The 23484-nt window shown below is 43.4% G+C and overlaps 1 protein-coding gene across 1 annotated transcript in view; it reads right to left on the bottom strand.

The window, feature by feature from the left end:
- The window catches only part of LOC139376245 (uncharacterized), a 39012-nt gene extending 24793 nt beyond the window's left edge, over nt 1-14219 (bottom strand). Inside the window, exons 1-2 of the mRNA XM_071118567.1 lie at nt 14198-14219; nt 13939-13995 (exon numbers count right to left, since the gene is read on the bottom strand). Coding sequence (XP_070974668.1) covers nt 13939-13995; nt 14198-14200 — 60 coding nt within the window. The 5' untranslated portion in view covers nt 14201-14219. The remainder of the gene's footprint in view (nt 1-13938; nt 13996-14197) is intronic.
- Between the last annotated feature and the right edge of the window lie 9265 nt (nt 14220-23484).

Raw genomic sequence — 23484 nt, 5'->3', positions numbered from 1 at the left:
ACCGCATATATTCACTGATATATTGTTCCAAAAGGAAATCGCCGAATCATTTTTAGAAAATACCTAAACGAATCGCTGAACAAATTCAAATAAAATACGGGAGAAACAGACACGTGGCGGGCGTCACATACTGATAACCCCCTTGGTATGCGAGGGTGGGGGTAGAAGAGATAAGCCATTGCCAGTACAGCAGTATATCTAAGCATACAACGATAGAAATAAACACCACATAGTAAGGATTGAATATACCTAAATAACGCATTATACACATTATCAGACGAACTAGATAAAATGTCTGCAGCTACCACGCCCAAACTAAAATTCAATGAATATTTAGATCAGAGTATGATTGATAGAGCGGGAGGTAAAGAACAGTATGGGAAAGTGGAGAAAGTGTGGAAAGGATTACGGATAAGATGGACACAAGCAGGTTATTTTAGCGGAGGACCACCTACAGGGGGGAAACTCCAAGATATGCAGACAGAATTAGAGGACGCAGTAGAGCATGCAAAAGCGAGTGAGGCGGAGAGAAACAAGATACACAGGTTCAAAAAAGTAGGTACAAGAGAGAGAGAGAGAGCGGAGGGGGAGCTCAAGATAGGTACATGGGCCATACAGGAGAGTAGGAGGGTGCTACCCAAAAACACACCAGACATGATGTGCGTGGCTATTGTGGCGTCGGGGGATGTTAAAGCTCCGCCTGAGAACTTGCCCACGGCTCCCCCTGTGGCCGTTTCTCCCTCACTATATCCACAATTGACAATGGAGGCAGTTCAGCCCCAGCCATACTCAAAGGGACAAAATCACCGGAGCCCGTCACACAACCCATTCCTGCCCAGGGCACCTCCCACAATACAGGCTCCAGTTCTGAGAATAGACCAAGGGGAGTTAAAAAGGGAAATTACCCTGGGGATAACGGCTGGCCATATGGTATGTGAACAGTTCGAAACTGGGATTCCAGGAGCAGGAGACCTCCCCCAGGAACGGAGGCCGCAATGCTCCTCTGTGAACTCTCTCACCTCTGAAACCAGAGGACACCTACAAACAAGATTAGATTCAAACCACTTCTATCAGACGGATAGGGAGGACTGTCATCAGAACATGGATATCGAAAACGAAGAAGAAATTGACATGGTGCTCACCCCAGCTCCGATGGGAGCTCCAAACGTGACTAAGATGCAGGAGCTGCTGAAATCATCAATAGCTCGAGCTAAGGAACTCAGGGAGCTAATAGCTAACCAAGATAACAACAGAGAGGGAGCCTACCGTGTGGAAGGCATAATGAGAGGAACAGTAACCAAAGTTACCGAATCAATGGGGTCCGAAACACTCCGTCGGTCCTCCAGAATTGCTGATAGAAGAGAGCGAGAGCAGGAGATGGCAGGACAGTACCCCCTGCGACCGACACCAGGTGATGCACACGCTGTGGAGTACCAGCCCTGGAAAATGACTGATTTAACAACACTGATGGGACAGATGCCTAGCCTACATGGAGGAGCTTCAGCGTGGCTACTTCAACTACAGACACTTACGTCAGGCCTGCAACTCTGCCTAGGAGACATGAAAGCACTTCTAGCAAGAGCCACCGACCACGGAACCATGGAGGCCCTCATGACAGCAGCTGACCTTGGATGGCGGGCCCCAACACTGCCCATAGACCACTTCCGTACCAGATTATGGGAAGTTCTACGGAGAGCATACCCTACAGAAAGAAACCATGCCACCTTATCCTCCTTTACAATCAACCCAGGTGAGCAACCTGCAGCATACCTGGACAGGGCTAAGACCACATGGAGATCGGTCCACGAAGAACCATTCGATCACACTGATACCACACTCAGCATGTGGAAGGAAATGGTGGTCAACGGGTGTCCCGGAGATGTTAAAACCAAACTCAGAGGAACGGTAGGGTTGATTGCACTTCCTCTGACCCAATTCAACACTCATGTGCACCACCATGTGACCCAGCACAACAAGGAAAGAGGGGGTGCTGAGAGCCAGGTGCTGTCCCTCCAGGTACAACTCCTGAAACTCCAATTGAAGGAAGCACAACAAGGAGAAAAACCTAAGAAACAGATGGTGGCGGAAGAAACGAAGGAGACAGGCACCAAAACAGACATCTCTCAAATAGTGGCCCAGACTATCTCCCAGATGATTCAACAGCAGGCCGGTCCTCAACCAGCCAACCCGGGGCCTTGGTATCCCCCGCAACCACAATTTGCATACCAGCCGCAATGGATACCAGGCCATCCAAAAAGAGGGGTTTGTTTCAACTGTAGAACTCCAGGGCACTACTCACGAGAGTGTCCATACCCACTCACACCACAACAACACCAGTGGAACTCTACGAGAGGTCCATATGGGAAGGAAAGGGGTGGAAATAGACCTCAACAGTACGAACATCAGCAACCAGGACCCACACCCATGCATCAGCAACCCGCATACAACCAACCGCAGTTCCAGGGAATGACTGGGAACACCATCCCCTGGTCATAAAAATGCCCACCACCCACGGCAGAAGAAGGAAACAGCAACTCCCAGACGGTTCACATGTCACCCTTCAATCAGCCATCAACCCTCAACCAGCATCGGCCAAATTAGCTGGAATCATCGGATTGACGCAGGTCCTCATCAGAGGAAAAGGAAAGACTGAATATCTATACAGACTCAGCCCATGCCCATGAAGCAGGCCACACTGATGGACCCAGAACTTTTATGAGAAACACATGGCCCCACACACGAAGGCAAACTAAAGACCCTCCAAAAAGGCCTCGCACATCTGGTGGCACCCTCACATAAAAAATATGACTGACTTATTTTATGACGATGATTTATTTTGTGACGAATGCAATGGTTGTGACAGACACAACCCAAAGACACCATATCAAACACCAATGGGCTCATACGTAATACCTAATGCATGTTTTCAGGATATTAGTATAGACTACACCGACATGGGCCCCGAAAATTTATCTAAAGGCAAACTCTATCTCCTAGTCATAGTAGATAGGTTCTCCAAATGGGTAGAGGCAATAATAACAAAAGGGGAGGATGCTAGGTCAGTCTTTAAGTGGCTACAAACCAAACTAATACCCAGGTATGGCATCCCAAGACAAATCAAATTTGACAAATGGCTCACATTTAACAAACACCTGAGACAGATGGAAGAAAGATTTGGCATAACCCACAGATTTGGATCTAAGTACAGGCCCCAATCCCAAAATCTGGTGGAACGTCAAACCAAAAGCTAAGATAGCTAAAGTATGTGCCTCATGGGATAATGACTGGTAGAGTCATGCATGGTCCACCAAGGGAGGGAGGTCATATGCCCGCCCTTGATGTACAACAAATTGTAATGTCTAATTATGTGAAAAAACTGACGGTTCTCTCTGCAGCACTCTCTACCCAGGTTCACAAGGTCCAGGAGGGGGAGCTGCCGGGGGACACGCCACTACTGAAGGTAAAGGTTGGTGACGGGGTGTGGGTTACAGTCCACAAGAGAAAGTGGCTGGAACCCAGGTGGACTGGACCGTACGAAGTGAAGGAGGTTACTTCACACTCAGTCCAGGTCAAAGGTAAATCAGGCACACCTTGGCACCGCCTTACACATTGCACCCCAGCCCCAATTCCTTCTAGAACACTGACTGAAGTCAGAGCTGATTTGAGCGGCCTAAATTCGATTCCAAATGAAGACACTCCTTCCTCAGGTGATGCGGCATCAAACTCCGCCTCCCCTGAGAAGGGAACCTCGCCCAGTTAGAGGGAAATTTCTCCCTCTCTGGGTGAGGCTGGGGATAACTTTCACTGAACAACTATTTCACCCTGCCACATCACATACACCAACCCCTACACCTCTCGTTTTACTTTGTAAAACAAAAAGCCTATTTAGAAGTTGATCAAATATTTTGGTATATGCTATTCTGAATTATTTAATTTATTTCTGAACAGACATCAGTAACTCTATCAGGGGTGCTGCGGACCCCCCTCCTCCCGAACCCTTTGCGCAGCTATGATTCTATAAGGAAATAAATTATGAAGTGCAATGCTGGAGAGAGGAGAGTTTCAGGCTAATTCATGTCTATCGGGAGAGAGATCATAGAATGTGAATCTCGTTCCAGGTCTGTGAGAGACAGGCCTGCTTCTCACATGGCCACGTGTTGGTGTCTAACATAGGCTACAATGTTGCGCAAACTTTAAGCCCTGGCCAACCCGAATCAACACAACAATATCAGAAAAAGAGAGAAAAAAAAATCATGCCTTGAGAGGTACCGGCTCTGGCCAAATAGTTCCTGAAATGTAACAGTCCAAAAAGGAGAGGTGGATCCAGCGCTCGATGTTGCAGGTCTACTAACCACTGGTCCTGGCAACCATCACGCACACCTGCTCCCAATTGTTATGCACACCTGGACTCATCATCACCTTGATTACTCTCCCTTTATTTAGCCCTCAGTAATCAGGCAGTTTTGGTCACATTCAGTACACCTGCCTTATTCTTATCATTAAACTCACCTTCTGCACCTGCTTCCTGACTCCCAGCGTATATGTTACACAAATTAAGTACTGGCTGTTTGAGGCGGGATGGTAGGTGGGAAGAAGGGTCTGCTTGATGCCATTGTTTTTCAGGAATTGTTTCAAATCGGAAGATACCAGCTGGGGTCCATTGTCAGATTATTTTTTTTGCACGATCTGTAGGCTGCGAACAGCCTTTGTAGCTTTTTGATGAGGTTTGCTGATGTCACGTGAATAACTTCCAAACACTTTGAATAGCTGTTGATGATCTCTAAAAAAGGTTCTGCTTGTCCTTTTCAGTGAAACAAATGTGAATTCTCTAAGGGTGAAGTGGTGCGACAGCCGGCATCTTCTGTACTGTTTGGCAGATTTGGCAACTCTGCACTTCCTTCCGAATGTCACTGTCCAACTCTGGCCATCAGATGTAGCTACGGGCTAAGGCCTTCATACGACAGATGCCAGGATGTTTAGACAGCTCGTGTCTTCTCACGAAGTATGGTTTCACCTGTCACGTAGCATGGCCACCCATTTACTGTGAGCCACACTGCTGAGTACAGGATCTTTTCTTGTACTTTGCAAAAATTGGCAGCTCATCCACATGTGGGAAGCTGTGATGTCTGTCTTCTCTTGGTAGTCCTGACAACACGTCCGTGTTACTGTGAACAGATGACTTTCTGTATTCGATGTCGTCGTTCGACATGAGTGAGTGCCATCTTTGCATTCTCAATGCTGCTAAGGTTAGAACAGCAGACTTGCGTCCCAAGATAGCCAGAAGAGGCTTTTGGTCTGTAATCAACATGAACTTTTGTCCGTATAGATACTTATGTAATTTCTTGACTCCGAAGATTGGCAGGGCCTCTTTTTCAATCTGGGCCTAGTTCTTCTCTGTGTCCAATAGTGTCAGCAAAGCAAACGCAATGGGGTTTTATTCTCAGTTGTCCATGATGTGGGAGATCACAGTGCCCACACCGTACAGTGATTCCTTGTAGGTCCATGACCAACTAAAAAAAGGTAAGTAGCACTTGAGACACCGTGGCTAAGGTGACGATACTTGCACAGCCCAAGGTGAGTGTTGATTGTCAGGTTTTTCTCAGAATCTGCATCCAACTGGTAGGCGTGCAAGGGATCCAACTTGCTGACTGATGTACATCCAGCAGGTTGAGCGATTAAGTCATCACTGTGCTTGGTAAGGGATAAGCCTCTTTCACACTCTGGTTGATGGTGGCTTTATAATCGTTACACTCTTTAGAACGAATTTGGTGATCTTTGTTTCCTCGAGCATATCCAACTCGTTGTCCACAGCTTCCTTCAATGCGTATGACACTGTTCTTGCCTTCTGGAAAATGGACTGAGTGTCAGGGTGTGTTATCATTACTTTGAAATCTTTGCTGCTGGGTGATACTGAAACATACATTTGAATTAATTCGATATGTTCCAAACACCTGTACCGCAAGAATTGAAGTTTCATTTTTATGTGTGTTTGTCTTTTTGGTCTCGTCTCTTTCGCCCCTTTTTGTGCTGTGGGATCTGTGCACCTTCCCACTCACACACAGACACCAAGCCCCACCCCCTGCCACTCACAACAACAAAGATGAAAGACTATCCTGTCTGACAACGAGCAGTTTCAACTCGCTATTTGCATTTGAGGGTTGGTGTGACAATTGGTTATATGGACACCGAAACATATTGGCATTATTTTACTGTAATAAAGGGGAACTTAACCTTAACGATACCCTTTTTATGTCTCAACTCCCAACATTTTTAACAGAGCAGACATGATTGTGGAAAATGAATGCTCAGTTTCTGTTGCGTGTGGCAATGCGGTTCCATGTACCTCTAGCAGTATTTTAGCCACAGACTTATGTGCTAGCTGTCTAGTATGTGTTTTATAAATGTGCAATTGTATAAGGAATTGGCAACTCATTCTTAATCTGATAAATAAGCATATTCTTATCCAGGCAGGGCACTAAACAGGCTGTTCAAACTACTCTAGTCTATGTTGTTCAAACTTACACTACCTCCAATGGGGAAAAATGGCATTACAAAGAGACATTCCTTGTATGGAAAGGACTTGGATATGCAGTTAGACACAAGGGCCACTGTCTCTCGGGTCTCAGAAGTGTGTTACCAGGATGCTCTGTATCACCTCCCGTTAATGAATACGCAGTTACAAGTGATTACCTACTCAGTTGAGAAAATCCCTTCGCTAGGGTAAGTATATACATCAACACCATCATTCCAGAAACCCTAATCCCACCCCAATTTGCATACCAGATCCACAGATTATGCAATCTCTATTGCACTCCACATTACCCTTTCCCACCTGGATAAAAGGAGCACCTACGTGAGAATGTTGTTCATTGACTACAGCTCAGTATTCAAGACCATAGTGACCTCAAAGCTCATCATTAAACTAAGGAGCTTGGGACTAAACAACTCTCTCTGCAGCTGGATCCTGGACTTCCTGACGGGCCGCCCTCAGGTGGTGAGGGTAGGTAGCAACACATCTGCCACGCTGATCCTCAAAACGGAGGCGCTTTAAGGGTGCGTGCTTAGTCCCCTCCTATACTCCCAGTTCACCCACGACTGCGAGGCCAAGCACGACTCCAACACCATTCTTAAGTTTGCCGTTGACACAATGGTGGTAGGCCTGATCATCGACAACGATGAGACAGCCTATAGGGAGGAGGTCAGAGACCTGGCAGAGTGGTGCCAGGACAACAACTTCTCCCTCAACGTGATCAAGACAAAGGAGATGATCATGGACTACAGGAGAAGGCGGGCCTAGCACGGCCCCCATTCACATCGATGGGGCTGTAGTGGAGCAGGTTGAGAGCTTCATATTCCTTGGTGTCCACACAAACTATCATGGTCCAAACACACCGAGACAGTCGTGAAGAGGGCACAACACTGCCCATTCCCCCTTGGAGGCTGAAAGGATTTGGCATAGGTCCTCAGATCCACAAAAGGGTCTACAGCTGCACTGCCTGGTATGGCAACTGCTCGGCATCCGATCACAATGCTCTACAGAGGGTAGTGCGTATAGCCCAGTACATCACTGGGGCTAAGCTTCCTGCCATCCGGGACCTCTATACCAGGCGGTGTCAGAGGAGGGCCCTAAAAATGGTCAGACTCCAGCCACCCTAATCATAGACTGTTCTCTCTGCTACCGCACGGCAAGCAGTGCCGGAGCACAAAGTCTAGGTCAAAAAGGCTCCATAACAGCTTTTACCCCCAAGCCGTAGCATTTCTGAACAGTTCATCAAATGGCTACCTGGACTATTTGTATTGACACCCCCCTTTTTTTTTTTACGCTACTGCTACTCGCTGTTTATTATCTATGCATAGTCACTTTACCCCTACCTACATGTCCCACCGCACATTGACTTGGTACCAGTACCCCCTGTATATAGCCTCGTTATTCTTATTTTATTGTGGGACTTTTGTGCTATACTTTAGTTTATTCAGTAAATATTTTCTTAACCCTTATTTTTCTTAACTGCATTGTTGGTTAATGGCTTGTAAAGTAAGCATTTCACGCTAAAGGTTGTATTTGGCGCATGTGACAAATACAATTTTATTTGATAATGGTATTCGGCCCGAGTCCACTTCAGCTTATCCAGGCAGATTAATTTATTCAGGAGTAGGGCCATTTGAGGTTTTTACTCACCAGGTGATGAAATATATATGTAACGGATGTGAAACGGCTAGCTTAGTTAGCAGTGTGCGCTAAATAGCGTTTCAATCGGTAAAGTCACTTGCTCTGAGAACTTGAAGTAGTAGTTCCCCTTGCTCTGCAAGGGCCGCGGCTTTTGTGGAGCGATGGGTAACGATGCTTCGAGGGTGACTGTTGATGTGTGCAGAGGGTCCCTGGTTCGCGCCCGGGTATGGGCGAGGGGACGGTTTAAAATTATACTGTTACATATACACTGCTCAAAAAAATAAAGGGAACACTTATACAACACAATGTAACTCCAAGTCAATCACACTTTTGTGAAATCAAACTGTCCACTTAGGAAGCAACACTGATTGACAATAAATTTCACATGCTATTGTGCAAATGGAGTAGACAACAGGTGGAAATTATAGGCAATTGGCAAGACACCCCCAATAAAGGAGTGGTTCTGCAGGTGATAACCACAGACCACTTCTCAGTTCCTATGCTTCCTGGCTGATGTTTTGGTCACTTTTGAATGCTGGCGGTGCTTTCACTCTAGTGGTAGCATGAGACGGAGTCTACAACCCACACAAGTGGCTCAGGTAGTGCAGCTCATCCAGGATGGCACATCAATGCGAGCTGTGGCAAGAAGGTTTGTCTGTCAGCGTAGTGTCCAGAGCATGGAGGCGCTACCAAGAGACAGGCCAGTACATCAGGAGACGTGGAGGAGGCCGTAGGAGGGCAACAACCCAGCAGCAGGACCGCTACCTCCGCCTTTGTGCAAGGAGGAGCAGGAGGAGCACTGCCAGAGCCCTGCAAAATGACCTGCAGCAGGCCACAAATGTGCATGTGTCTGCTCAAACGGTCAGAAACAGACTCCATGAGGGTGGTATGAGGGCCCGACATCCACAGGTGGGGGTTGTGCTTACAGCCCAACACCGTGCAGGACGTTTGGCATTTGCCGGAGAACACCAAGATTGGCAAATTCGCCACTGGCGCCCTGTGCTCTTCACAGATGAAAGCAGGTTCACACTGAGCACGTGACAGACGTGACAGAGTCTGGAGATGACGTCGAGAACGTTCTGCTGCCTGCAACATCCTCCAGCATGACCGATTTGGCGGTGGGTCAGTCATGGTGTGGGGTGGCATTTCTTTGGGGGGCCGCACAGCCCTCCATGTGCTCGCCAGAGGTAGCCTGACTGCCATTAGGTACCGAGATGAGATCCTCAGACCCCTTGTGAGACCATATGCTGTTGCGGTTGGCCCTGGGTTCCTCCTAATGCAAGACAATGCTAGACCTCATGTGGCTGGAGAGTGTCAGCAGTTCCTGCAAGAGGAAGGCATTGATGCTATGGACTGGCCCGCCCGTTCCCCAGAGATGAATCCAATTGAGCACATCTGGGACATCATGTCTCGCTCCATCCACCAACGCCACGTTGCACCAAAGACTGTCCAGGAGTTGGCGGATGCTTTAGTCCAGGTCTGGGAGGAGATCCCTCAGGAGACCATCCGCCACCTCATCAGGAGCATGCCCAGGCGTTGTAGGGAGGTCATACAGGCACATGGAGGCCACACACACTACTGAGCCTCATTTTGACTTGTTTTAAGGACATTACATCAAAGTTAAATCAGCCTGTAGTGTGGTTTCCCACTTTAATTTTGAGTGTGACTCCAAATCCAGACCTCCATGGGTTGATACATTTGATTTGAATTGATAATTGTGTGATTTTGTTGTCAGCACATTCAACTATGTAAAGAAAAAAGTATTTCATTCATTCAGATCTAGGATGTGTTATTTTAGTGTTCCCTTTATTTTTTTGAGCAGTGTATATTTTTTTTAATCAAAGAAATGTGATATTTCACCTCCAATTCAGCGAATTTGATAGGTAAAATAAAAGCAAACATTTGTGACAGTCTCTGGTCCTATAGCTATCAGAGATGGTCCCTAATTTAGAGAATCTCTGATACTTTTGCTTTTACTACAGGCTATGACAGTGTTTTTTGTAGTTTGCAGTCCATCCCATTTGAAAGTGCACATTCACTTCCATAAAATTTGTTCTAGGTACCAGCATGTAAGATTATTTTTTTTCAACCTTTATTTAACTAGGCAAGTCAGTTAAGAACAAATTCTTATTTTCAATGACAGCCTTGGAACAGTGGGTTTAACTGCCTGTTCAGGGGCAGAACGACAGATTTGTACCTTGTCAACTCGGGGATTTGAACTTGCAACCTCTGCCGCCCCATGTACAATAATACAGGATACCCTTACAAAAAATGATTTGCCGTAAAACTGCAGTACAATTAAATAATGGTGGTTTAATTAATGATATCTGATAGCTTACTGTGTGTTGGCTTCTAATGGTAATATTTTGTCAGTGTTAGCTAATTGCACTGTTTATTGTGCTGCATGTTTCTTCTGTTCCACTGAATGCTGTTTGGATGTTCTAATACGACTAACTACATTTTTCAGAATTGAACAAATAACACTTAGGTCTGTCTTTTGTCTTTCAATATCCTACTACAATCCACCAGGATTTTCACAACCCTATTTTTAATCACATTCCCATAAATAATCAGTCAAATTATTGCACCTGAATTTGACCCTGAAAATATGACTATATTTTCCCTTAACGCTTTTAAGCAATTAACATAATACGTGCAGTCATTTAATTTGAATTTTAGTGGCTAAATAAGGAGGTATGCATATCAGGCTAGATCACATCCAGCCTTGATTGGGAGTCCCATAGGGCGGCGCACAATTGGCCCAGCGTCGTCCAGGTTTGGCCGGGGTAGGCCGTCATTGTAAATAAGAAAATCAGTTCCTGATGATTACAGAATAGGATACCGTTTTCCTATCCCTGCTCCCCCTCAACACTCATTCCAACGTTACTTTTTTTGCAGGAATCTTCTAGCTTGGATGCCAGGATGGAGGAGGGAACATAGGGAAGGAGTACAGAAGTTATCCAGCCGGCTGACTAAGAAATGTAAATAGCATATGTTTTGCTCTCTCTATGTCTCTGTCGATCTCTCTCTCTCTCTCTCTCTCTATGTCTCTGTCTGCCAGACTGCTGAGGGGCAACATAGTCAATGAACTTGCTAGGCTAAGTCTAACTTAGTGAAGGCCTTAGGTAATGGTTAATCGTGATTCCTCTCGGTCTTTGCAGTTCCTGAAACATGTCAATGACCTAATGCATGGCCCACTCCGTTACCAGTGACCTATTCTGCCACATCCTAGGGAAAGGAGAGAGCAGCACCACTACTCCTTAAATCCAGTCATTGACAGTGAGTTTTTTTGTGCAAAATGTACTTTTTTTTCCCTGTTTGATACTATGATCTTCAATGTGTATAGATTCCTACTAACCAGCTTTGTACAAACTACAGTAGGGTTGTACTAGCTATGCTGATGATCATTAACATTTTCTCTGCATCAGGTCTCACTGAGACTGGATTTCCCAAGAGACATGCTATTCAGCTGCCCATGATTGTTTGATCTAACACAAAAAAATAAAGATGCTAGCTAGAACCTAAAAGGGTTCATCAGCTGTCCCCGTAGGAGAACCCTTTGAATAACCCTTTTTGGTTCCAGGTAGTACTCTTTTGGGTTCCATGTAGAACCCTTTCCACAAAGTTCAACATGGAACCCAAAAGGGTTCTACCTGGAACAAAAAAAGTTATATGCGGAACCAAAAAGGGTTCTCCTATGGGGACAGCCAAAGAACTCTTTTGGAACCCTTTTTTCTAAGAGTGTAGTGTAAGTAGATCCAACTTAAATTAGCACTGCTTCTAATAATATAAGTCTGTGTAAAGCAAATAAAATCCTATTTTAACTCGCCTTTTTTTTTTAGGTGCAAAACCCTTGTGTCCTGATTCAACAGACACCTCCCTTGGTGAGTCATGTAAAGTTTCTCCCATTTTTCTCTTGCCTATTCTCCCTGACAATGTTTGTTGCAGGAATGATTTGACAGTCACATAGCTTTTGAAAAATATTGTATTTTATTGCCTCTTTACCTTTATTCTTCCGGTCCTTTATCTACTTCTCCAGAGTCAGACTAGCGATAGCTTAATGACTGGATGTCTATGGATATCTGCTTGCATTGCGGTAACGCTAATTAACATTGGCTCAGGAAACTAGTTCGTAACATGCTTCATACTGGACACAGAGACAAGTGGTATCCAATAGTTAATTTAACTCTGGGGAAGTAGATAACGGGCCTCATTGCCAAAATCCTGAATTATCCGTTTAAGACTGCCAAGCTGTCCTCAATTTGGGGAACCTCTGTCCCGGACCATGTCCTCAGGAATACGGAGTGGTGCATTTAGAAAAAGTTGTTTGAATATTACAACATGTATTAACATTAAGCAAAACTTTAAAATGTAGAGATAGTTCAAAATTATAATTATCCAACTACTATCTAATATTGATATCCTCATTCTTAAAATGTTTCAGATTGATGACCAATGAATTCATGTCCCACTTCAATATGAAGGGACAGAGGAGCAAACATGCCTTCGCTACCACTCGTGTGTGTGCTCCATTGCAGTTGGTAAGTAAATGTAAGCAGTTGAGACATTTGACATAGACAATGAGAATTTCTTTGTAGATTCTGACTTTTTAAAGATATTATACTCTGCGTTACTGTTGTGTCCTGCATGCCCACAATATGCCATTCGTTAACTTATATTCTTCGCTTTGTATGCTGAAGTGTCATGAAAAGCCAGAAAATGTAGGAGGTTAATGAGTTGCGGGCCCTCTGGAAAGTCCTAAAATATGCCCCTAACCACCGTGGTGGAGGAGGATGCAAAGTCTGCATAAAAAAGTTATAACTTAGTGATAACTGCCACAAGCTTCTTCAACTAGTACCATGGAAATACTTTAGCAGAGTCCAAAAAATGTCTTCAGGATGATACAGTTGTAATGCACAACTCTTCAAGAGGGAAACCACGCTCCAGATCACCTTCTGTGCTCAGAAGTCCTTGATGAGGATCTATCCCATCACACCACTCTTATCAATCAAATAAAACAGCCTTTATATACTCTGTGTTCCAGTATTTCTATGCATGTGGGTGAATTATGAAACAATTACTGTATGCAGATGTGCCATAAATTGTGATATAGATTTGTTTTTGCCATTGCTTGATCTATTTTAAATGTAAGAATGTTGGAGATTTCAACTTTAATTGGTGACTATGGAAACAAATACAAATGTAATGAATGAATTGTGTTTTCAATATCCAACTATCCTCTGCAATACTTTTTACAGTAGGTAATAAACTGTAGACAGGTGGTCATTACCAGGTTATGAGGTCTTAACTATGACCAGTAGCCGACATAATATTACTGTCAGAATTATGACCAGCTGATCAGATAGGTCACAAATAATTAAGACCAACTGTAAAAAAAAATAAAAAAAAATAAGTATATATATATATATATATATATATATATATATATATATATATATATATATATATATATATATATATATATATATATATATATATATTTTTTTTTTTTATTTATTTTTTTATTTATTTTTTTTTTCAACCAGTTTGCGACAAGAATATTATGTCATTCAGTCAGGTTTTACCAACTGGGAAGGGTAGGCTACACTCCTTAACAGTACATTCTTGGGCTAGGTAGCCTATATGCATTCATTCACAGATTTATAAAATTACACAATGATTGGTCCTTGCTCTTGGATTAAAGAAAACATATATGTAGTCTACTCAGATTAGAACAGAACTATGCTATTCAACAGTGCAAAGCTCACCATAACTTCTCCCTCACACTCCAAATCCACCATAGCATCATATCGCCCTTTCAGATCCTGTCAAAACAAATGTTAGCCTAACATTGGTTATCTCCCATAATAACTCGAGCAATTTACCATCCGTTTACAATTTAAAACATTGTATTTCCCCCAACAAATAATACATCTCGGCAACACCACTTAAATGTATAACCATAATAGTTCCAATATTCAAAATGACACGAGTCGCTTCAAGTGAGAGCAGCGCTCCGCCGCTTACCATTAGGACTGCCTGCAGTGGTTGTTTGTCTGTGAACTAATGGCAATATACGATTTGCTCGCTTAGCTGGTGGTTGCTGAAAGGCAGGGTGTGCCGAATAGTTTCTTTGTCTGGACTTGATTGTTTGAAAAGTCTAAACGGATCCTTGAGACGTTCAAGCACTGACGTTATCACTATGGCCAGTAGACTACAAAATATAGCACTTAATATAGTGGTCAGAATTATGACCAGCTGGTCGTATGGTGGTCAGAAAAATACACTAAATATACAAAAGTATGTGGAAACCCTATTTCAGCCAGACCTGTTGCTGACAGGTATATAAAATTGAGCACACAGCCATGCAATCTCCATTGGCAGTAGAATGGCCTTACTGAAGAGCTCAGTGACTTTCAATGTGGCATCGTCATAGGATGCCACCTTTCCAACATGTCAGTTTGTCAATTGTCTGCCCTGCTAGAGCTGCCCCGATCAAATGTAAATGCTGTTATTGTGAAGGAGCAACAACGGCTCAGGCGAGAAGTGGTAGACCACAAAAGCACACAGAATGGGACATCCGAGTCCTGAAGCGCATAGTGCGTAACAATCACCTGTCCTCAATTGCAACACTCACTGAGTTCCATATTGTCTCTGGAAACAAAGTCCGTACAAGAACAGTTCGTTGAGCTTCTTGAAATGGGTTTCTATGGCCGAGCATCCGCACACAAGCCTAAGATCACAATATGCAATGCTAAGCGTCGGCTGGAGTGGAAACGCGTTCTCTGGAGTGATGAAACAAGATTCAACATCTGTCAGTCCGAAGGTCAAATCTGTGTTTGGCGGATGCCAGGAGAACTCTACCTTCCCCAATGCATAGTGCCAAATGTAAAGTTTGAGGGAGGAGGAATAATGGGTTGGGGCTGTTTTTCATGGTTCAGGCTAGGCCCCTTAGTTCCAGTGAAGGGAAATCGTAATGCTACAGCATACAATAACATTGTGCCCGACCTCACCAATGCTCTTGTGGCTGAATGGAAGCAAGTCCCCACAGCAATGTTCCAACATCTAGTGAAAAGCCTTCCCAAAAGGGTGGACCAACTACATATTAATGGCCATGATTTTGGAATGAGATGTTTGAAAAGCACGTGTCCACATACATTTGGTAATGTAGTGTAAATCATATTCTGGTCAGTAAATTTTGGGGTGGATGTTCGAGCTAATACTTCATGATTCAAATCAGGTTTTGCCCACTGGGAAGGGTGGGCTACACTCCTTAACAGTACATTCTTGCGCTAGGTAGCCTATGTGTATTCTTTCACAGAGGACTTATACAATTACACAGAGGGATTGGTCCTGTGTCTTGGATTAAAGAAAACATATGTAGGCTACTCAGATTAGAATAGAATGATGCTATTCAACAGTGCAAGTCTAACCATAACTTCTCCCTCACACTCCAAATCCAGCATGTCATCATATCGCCCTTTCCGATCCCGTCAAAACAAATGTTAACCAATGTTAGGCAATCTCCCATAATAATGCATTAGCAATTTACCATCAGTTTACAATTTACAGTATTGTATTTCCCCCAGTCAATAATGCATCTCGGCTGACACAACAGATCAAAATATCCCTTAAAATTATAACCAAAATAGTTCCAATATTTACAACTTCATGAATCCCTTCAGGCCATGGCCACGGGAAGTAGGGGTGCTGAGGGTGCTTATAAAAAAATATTATTTTTGGGGGGGAAATATTTTCCAAAACTAGTGCACTTTGCCTTTACTAGTATTAGTGAACGATAGACATCTGTAGCCCTGGCAAAAAAAAAACATTTTCACATCTCAGCTTTGGCAAAAAAGGTAGTTGTATAATTAAGAACAGTATCTTGCACGATTCAATAGTTGGAATTGTAAGAGTTGTTGCCTTGTCCCTTTCTCTGCAATTGTCATTCTAAGGACAGCTTTTTTTCCATCTACGTAACATTGCAAAAATCTGAAACTTTCTGTTCTAAAATGATGCAGAAAAGTGAATCCATGCTTTTTTCACTTCTAGATTAGACTACTGCAATGCTCTACTTTCCGACTACCCGGATAAAGCACTAAATAAACTTCAGCTGCTAGAATTTTTTTAATATATATATATATTTTTTTTTTACATTTGATCTTTATTTAACTAGGCAAGTCAGTTAAGAACAAATTCTTATTTTCAATGACAGCCTAAGAATAGTGGGTTAACTGCCTTGTTCAGGGGCAGAACAGCTTTTTTACCTTGTCAGCTCTGGAATTCGATCTTGCAACCTTTTGGTTACTAGTCCAACGCTCTAACCACCAGGCTACCTGCCACCTCAAGAATCTTGACTAGAACAAAAACAATTGATCATATTACTCCAGTGCTAGCCCCTCTACACTGGCTTCCAGGGCTAGGGCTGATTTCAAGGTTTTACTGCTAACCTACAAAGCATTACATGGGCTTGCTCCTACCTATCTCTCCGATTTAGTCCTGCTGTACATACCTACACTATGGTCACAAGACGCAGGCCTCCTTATTGTCCCTAGAATTTCTAAGCAAACAGCTGGAGTCAGGGCTTTCTCCTATAGAGCAACATTTTTTATGGAATGGTCTGCCTACCCATGTGAGAGACGCAGACTCGGTCTCGACCTTTAAAACCTCTACAGGATCGGTGAACCTCCACCGGGACGGTTGCGCTAACGTAAGCTAACGTGATTAGCATGACGTTGTAAGTAACAAGAACATTTCCCAGGACATACATTAGACAATTCTTATATGGGCAGAAAGCTTCAATTATTGTTAATCTAAATGCACTGTACAATTTACAAAGCTATGCCATGCTATTGTTTGAAGGGAGTGCACAACAACAAAAAACGTATCACGGCAATTGGTTTGATATATTCACCTCTGAAGGTATATAATGTACTTACATTCAGTAATATTGCTCTGATTTGTCATCTTGAGGGTCCCAGAAATAAAATGTAGCATAGTTTTCTTTGATAAAATAAATGTTTGTATTCAAATGTAGGAACTGGGTTCTACAGTTTGAACCCCCTGCTGTGGGGTTATATCCTGTCTGGTTGGCCCTGTCTGGGGGTATTGTTGGATGGGGCATCAGTGTCTCCCGACCGTCCTGTCTCAGCCTCCAGTATTTATGCTGCAATAGTTTGTGTCGGGGGCTAGGGTAAGTCTGTTATATCTGGAGTATTTATCCTGTCTTATCCTGTGTGAATTTAAGTATGCACCCTCTAATTCCCTCCCTCTCCCTCCCCTCGCGGAGGACCTGAGCCCTGGGAACATGCCTCAGGACTACCTGGCCTGATGACTCCTTGCTGTCCCCAGTCCACCTGGTCGTGCTGCTGCTTCAGTTTCAACTGTTCTGCCTGCGGCTATGGAACCCTGACCAGTTCACCGGACGTGCTACCTTGTACTAGACTGGCTATTTTCGACTCTCTCTCTCTCTACCGCACCTGCTGTCTCTAACTCTGAATGCTCGGCTATGAAAAGCCAACTGACATTTACTACTGAGGTGCTGACCTGTTGCACCCTCTACAACCACAGTGATTATTATTATTTGACCCTGCTGGTCATCTATGAACATTTGAACATCTTGGGCATGTACTGTTATAATCTCCACCCACCACAGCAAGAAGAGGACTGGATACCCCTCAAAGCATGGTTCCTCTCTAGATTTCTTCCTAGGTTCCTGCCTTTCTAGGGAGTTATTCCTAACCACCGTGCGTCTACATCTACAGTGCTTGCGGTTTGTGGTTTTAGGCTGGGTTTCTGTAAAGCACTTTGTGACATCGGCTGATGTAAAAAAGGGCTTCATAAATACATTTGATTGATTCTAATGGAATCCAGAAAGAACAAAACACGGTCCTCAAACATTTAGGCTACATCAAAAAGTGCAAAGTTAGTTTCTGTTTATGTAATGTGGTGCAGTTGGTAGAGCATGGTGTTTGTAATGCTAGGGTTGTGGGTTCAAGTCCCATGGGGTACCAGTTTGAAATAGTATGATAATGTATGCACTCACTAATGTAAGTTGCTGTGGGTAAGAGCGTCTACAAAAAAATAATGAATAGACCATTTCAGCTCTCACATAGAAATAAAGTGCATTTGCAAAGTATTTAAACAAACTGGACAGAGCCCGTTTATCAGATTCACTTTTTTGTACAGATAATGATTAGACTCAAGTTACAAATGCTGGTAAACATTTAAATACATTTAGTTAAAATTTGTTCACAAAAGTAGTGCACTGAGCCTTTACTAGTCCTCACCAATATTTACATCTTCAGCATGGGCTTTTTATTTCTCACCCCTCAAAAAATTAATTCGCAACACCCCCACCCCAAACTACTTCCCACGGTGATGCTTTCCACCCTCTTACCATTAGGATTGCCTGTGGTATTTGTTTGTCTGTGAACTTGTGGCAATATATAATTTGCCCACCTAGCCTTTACCGATTGTAAAATAAGTTGCTGTGGTTGTTGAAAGGGGGGTTGTGCCGAATAGTTTTTTTTGTGTCTGGATTTGATTCTTTGAAACTGAATCCTTGGGACTTTCCAGACTCTGACATCACCCAATTGAAGTTGACATTTAAAACGGCTAAGGTTGGGTTTAGGTTAGGGTAGTGGTTAGAGTTTAGTGTAGGGACGTCCCAGGGATCCCGGATTGCACGAACCATTGATTATTTGAGCGAGGCTGTAAAAAGTAACCTACTTCCCTGTCCTCCCTTTGTTGACTCTTTCTCTCGAAGAACATAAGAAAGAGTCCAAACGAGTAAGGTGGGTTCCTCTTACCTCACAAGAACGGTTGGCTGAAATAGGGTGCAGCTGTCACCTGCAAACTGAAGTTGGCATTTATCAATGAACTGCTGACAAGAATAATTGGCAGGCAGCATTCTAAGCCTACTTCATTTGAGTCATTTCCATACACGTACACTGGGGAAATGTCAACTCTTGGCTCATCTCCTTGGCTCCTTCCTTCCCTTCACCTGCAAAGATCTGAAAACCCTGGACAGGTGAAAGCAATATGGTGGATACTGGGATTTTGGTTTCACCTGTTCAGTTATTTCAAATCAGTGTAGATTGTTGAAGTGGAAAGGAAGCTGTATTTAGATCCAACCCTGGCTACGTAAAGATGTGCATCTCGTCAATAGAGGGCGTCAAAGTTAACATATAATACATAGGTCACAATAAAAGAGTTGTCTCTCTTAAGAAAGAGAGTAAGAAAATGACAAAAGAATGTGATAGAACTAGGCCTGCCCTATGTTTCCATGGGCTGGCTTTGATATGTTTCAGGGGTTTAAATTGAAACGGGCCCCAGCTGCCCAGGTGGCCGCCACTGACTGATTTTTAACGCATATGTTAAATCTAGATTCCTTAATTGCTACATCAATGTTTTGATGTCGGGAAACGTTACACAGCGATGTTGGTCCATGCTGACGTCATGGCATCACGCAGTTGCTGCAGATTGGACGGCGGTACATTCATGCTGTGAACAGCCTGTTCCATCTCTCAATAGATTCTCTAATGGCTTGAGGTCTGGGGACTGCGCAGGCCACTCAAGGAAACGGATCTCACTGTCATGTTCCAGGTGATGTTTTTCCACTTCTCAATTGCCCAGTGTTGGTGATCACGTGCCCACTGGAACAGCTTCTTCTTGTTTTTAGCTGATAGGAGTGGAACTCGTTGTGGTCGTCTGTTGCAATAGCCCATCCGTGACAAGGATCAAAGAGTTGTGCGTTTCGAGATGCTGTGCTGTTTGTGGCCCACCTGTTTGGCAAGAATCATGCAACCTTTCTCCTTCGACCCCTCTCATCAACTAGTTGTTTTCGCCCACAGGAAAATTAGAAATAGAGAGGGTGTAAAATTTAAAAAAAATCTACTGTCCAGTCATCAGACCAGTGATATTTTAAGGTAGGGGAGAAGGGTGTGCTTAAAAGTATTCAAACGGGGCCTGCCATACAGTAAATGTCATTCTAAAAACACAAACTGAACTCTGGCCTGCCGAGCATTAGCATTTTACATTCAGCGGGCGTTGAGACAATGGCAGAAGTGGATATGGAGCTTAAATCTGATGGCGGTGGAAATAAGGATGAATAGACTTTTGTCCAAAATAATAGAAAAAAACTAAATAGATGTGGGTGAGAACGTCTAGTGTTGATAATATCCCATTGTACAGTATCAAGTAGCCTATGTTTCCAAACCCACGTCGCCAAACCCACTGACTCCAGGTCATCTACAAGTCTCTGCTAGGTAAAGCCCCGCCTTATCTCAGCTCACTGGTCACCATAGCAGCACCCACCCGTAGCACGCACTCCAGCAGGTATATCTCACTGGTCACCCCCAAAGCCAATTCTTCCTTTGGCCGCCTCTCCTTCCAGTTCTCTGCTGCCAATGACTGGAACGAACTGCAAAAATCACTAAAGCTGGAGACTCTTACCTCCCTCACTAGTTTTAAGCACCAGCTGTCAGAGCAACTCACAGATCACTGCACATACAGTGGGGCAAAAAAGTATTTAGTCAGCCACCAATTGTGCAAGGTCTCCCGCTTAAAAAGATGAGATGCCTGTAATTTTCAACTATGACAGACAAAATGCGAGAAAAAAAAATCCAGAAAATCACATTGTAGGATTTTTTATGAATTTATTTGCAAATTATGGTGGAAAATAAGTATTTGGTCACCTACAAACAAGCAAGATTTCTGGCTCTCACAGACCTGTAACTTCTTTAAGAGGCTCCTCTGTCCTCCACTCGTTACCTGTATTAATGGCAAATGTTTGAACTTGTTATCAATATAAAAGACACCTGTCCACAACCTCAAACAGTCACAGTCCAAACTCCACTATGGCCAAGACCAAAGAGCTGTCAAAGGACACCAGAAACAAAATTGTAGACCTGCACCAGGCTGGGAAGACTGAATCTGCAATAGGTAAGCAGCTTGGTTTGAAGAAATCAACTGTGGGAGCAATTATTAGGAAATGGAAGACATACAAGACCACTGATAATCTCCCTCGATCTGGGGCTCCACGCAAGATCTCACCTCGTGGGGTCAAAATGATCACAAGAACGGTGAGCAAAAATCCCAGAACCACACGGGGGGGGGACCTAGTGAATGACCTGCAGAGAGCTGGGACCAAAGTAACAAAAGCCTACCATCAGTAACACACTACGCCGCCAGGGACTTTTGGGCTGTTTTTCTGCAAAGGGACCAGGACGACTGATCCGTCCGTGTAAAGGAAAGAATGAATGGGGCCATGTATCGTGATATTTTGAGTGAAAACCTCCTTCCATCAGCAAGGGCATTGAAGATGAAACGTGGCTGGATCTTTCAGCATGACAATGATCCCAAACACACTGCCTGGGCAACGAAGGAGTGGCTTCGTAAGAAGCATTTCAAGGTCCTGGAGTGGCCTAGCCAGTCTCCAGATCTCAACCCCATAGAAAATCTTTGGAGGGAGTTGAAAGTCCATGTTGCCCAGCAACAGCCCCAAAACATCACTACTCTAGAGGAGCTCTGCATGGACGAATGGGCCAAAATACCAGCAACAGTGTGTGAAAACCTTGTGAATACTTACAGAAAACATTTGACCTCTCATTGCCAAATTGTTATTGACCAAATACTTATTTTCCACCATAATTTGCAAATAAATTCATTAAAAATCCTACAATGTGATTTTCTGGATTTTTTTCTTCTCATTTTGTCTGTCATAGTTGAAGTGTACCTATGATGAAAATTGCAGGCCTCTCATCTTTTTAAGTGGGAGAACTTGCACAATTGGTGGCTGACTAAATACTTTTTTTGCCCCACTGTAGCTCATATGTAAATAGCCCATCCAATCTACCTCATCCCCATAATGTATTTATTTATCTTGCTCCTTTGCACCCCAGTATCTCTACTTGCACATTCTACCATTCCAATGTTTAATTGCTATATTGTAATTACTTCACCACTGTGGCCTATTTATTGCCTTACCTCTCTTATCCTACCTCATTTGCACATGCTGTATATAGATTTTACTGTACTGTTGATCGTATGTTTATTCCATGTGTAACTGTGTTGTATGGCTTTGCTTTATCTTGGCCAGGTCGCAGTTGCAAATGAGAACTTGTTCTTAACTAGCCTACCTGGTTAAATAAAGGTGAAATAAATTGAAACAATTCAGGGAATATTGGTGATGATAGCTACCGAGGTAACGACAGATTCAGGTTGGATATTCAACGGATATTCGCCTGTAGTTTTCCTTACGTCCACCAACAGCAGTTAGGGACCGTCAACATAGTTACAAATCAAAATGTTCACATTTTAATAGCTCTTTAACCAATACTCCTAAAACTTTCAAAACTGGTTCTAGCTAACCCGATGACATAGACACACATTGCACACACTTTTTATACCCACACACCTCCAACAAGGTTCATAATGTCCACTCAGTGGACCTACACATTGTACACCCTTTTGTTTGTCCATTTGCATCTCATGAGATTTTAAAATATTTTTTTCAAGATTCAAATTTCAAATCTAATTTCAATAGATTTTACATACATTTTCACTCACATTTAAATAGCTCCTTGGTCATGTGACCTACTGACTGTAACGCTTCTGCTCTTCGTCTGTGGAGGAGTAGGAAGGATTGGCCCAATATGCAACGTGGTAAGTGTCCATGTTAATTTATTAGAACTGAACACACAAAATAACAAAGTGAATGAAAGAAACGAAACAGTCCTGTCAGGTGCAACAACACACTAAACAGAAAACAACTACTCACAAACAAGAGTGGGAAAACAGGCTACCTAAGTATGGTTCTCAATCAGAGAACGATTGACAGCTGCCTCTGATTGGGAACCATACCAAGCCAAACACATAGAAATATAAACACAAGAACAAAACAGAATGCCCACCCCAACTCACACCCTGACCAACCTAAAATAGAGACATACAAAAGGGACTACGGTCAGGACGTGACACTGACCTCAACCAAGGTTCAGAATGTCCACTGACTGCCCTTCTATATTGCACACCATTTTGCTTGTCCCTTTGCATATCAGGTGATTTTACATGAATTTTTCAAAATTGTAAATTTCAATAGCTCCTTGGTCATGTAACCTACTGACCTCAAACAAGGTTCAGAATGTCCACTCAGTGGGCCTAAACATTGCACAACCTTTATTTTGTCCATTTTCATCTCACATGATTTTTCTGTAATTTTGAAAACTTTTGAATTTCAATATATCCTTGGTCATGTGACCTGCTGACCTAAAACAAGGTTCAGAATTTACTCTCATTGTTCCTGCACATTG

The sequence above is a fragment of the Oncorhynchus clarkii genome, chromosome 20, assembly GCF_045791955.1.
Source record: "Oncorhynchus clarkii lewisi isolate Uvic-CL-2024 chromosome 20, UVic_Ocla_1.0, whole genome shotgun sequence".
Taxonomy (NCBI): Eukaryota; Metazoa; Chordata; class Actinopteri; order Salmoniformes; family Salmonidae; genus Oncorhynchus; species Oncorhynchus clarkii.
Note: the sequence above shows the minus strand (reverse complement) of the source record. Positions and strands in the feature narration are given on the sequence as shown.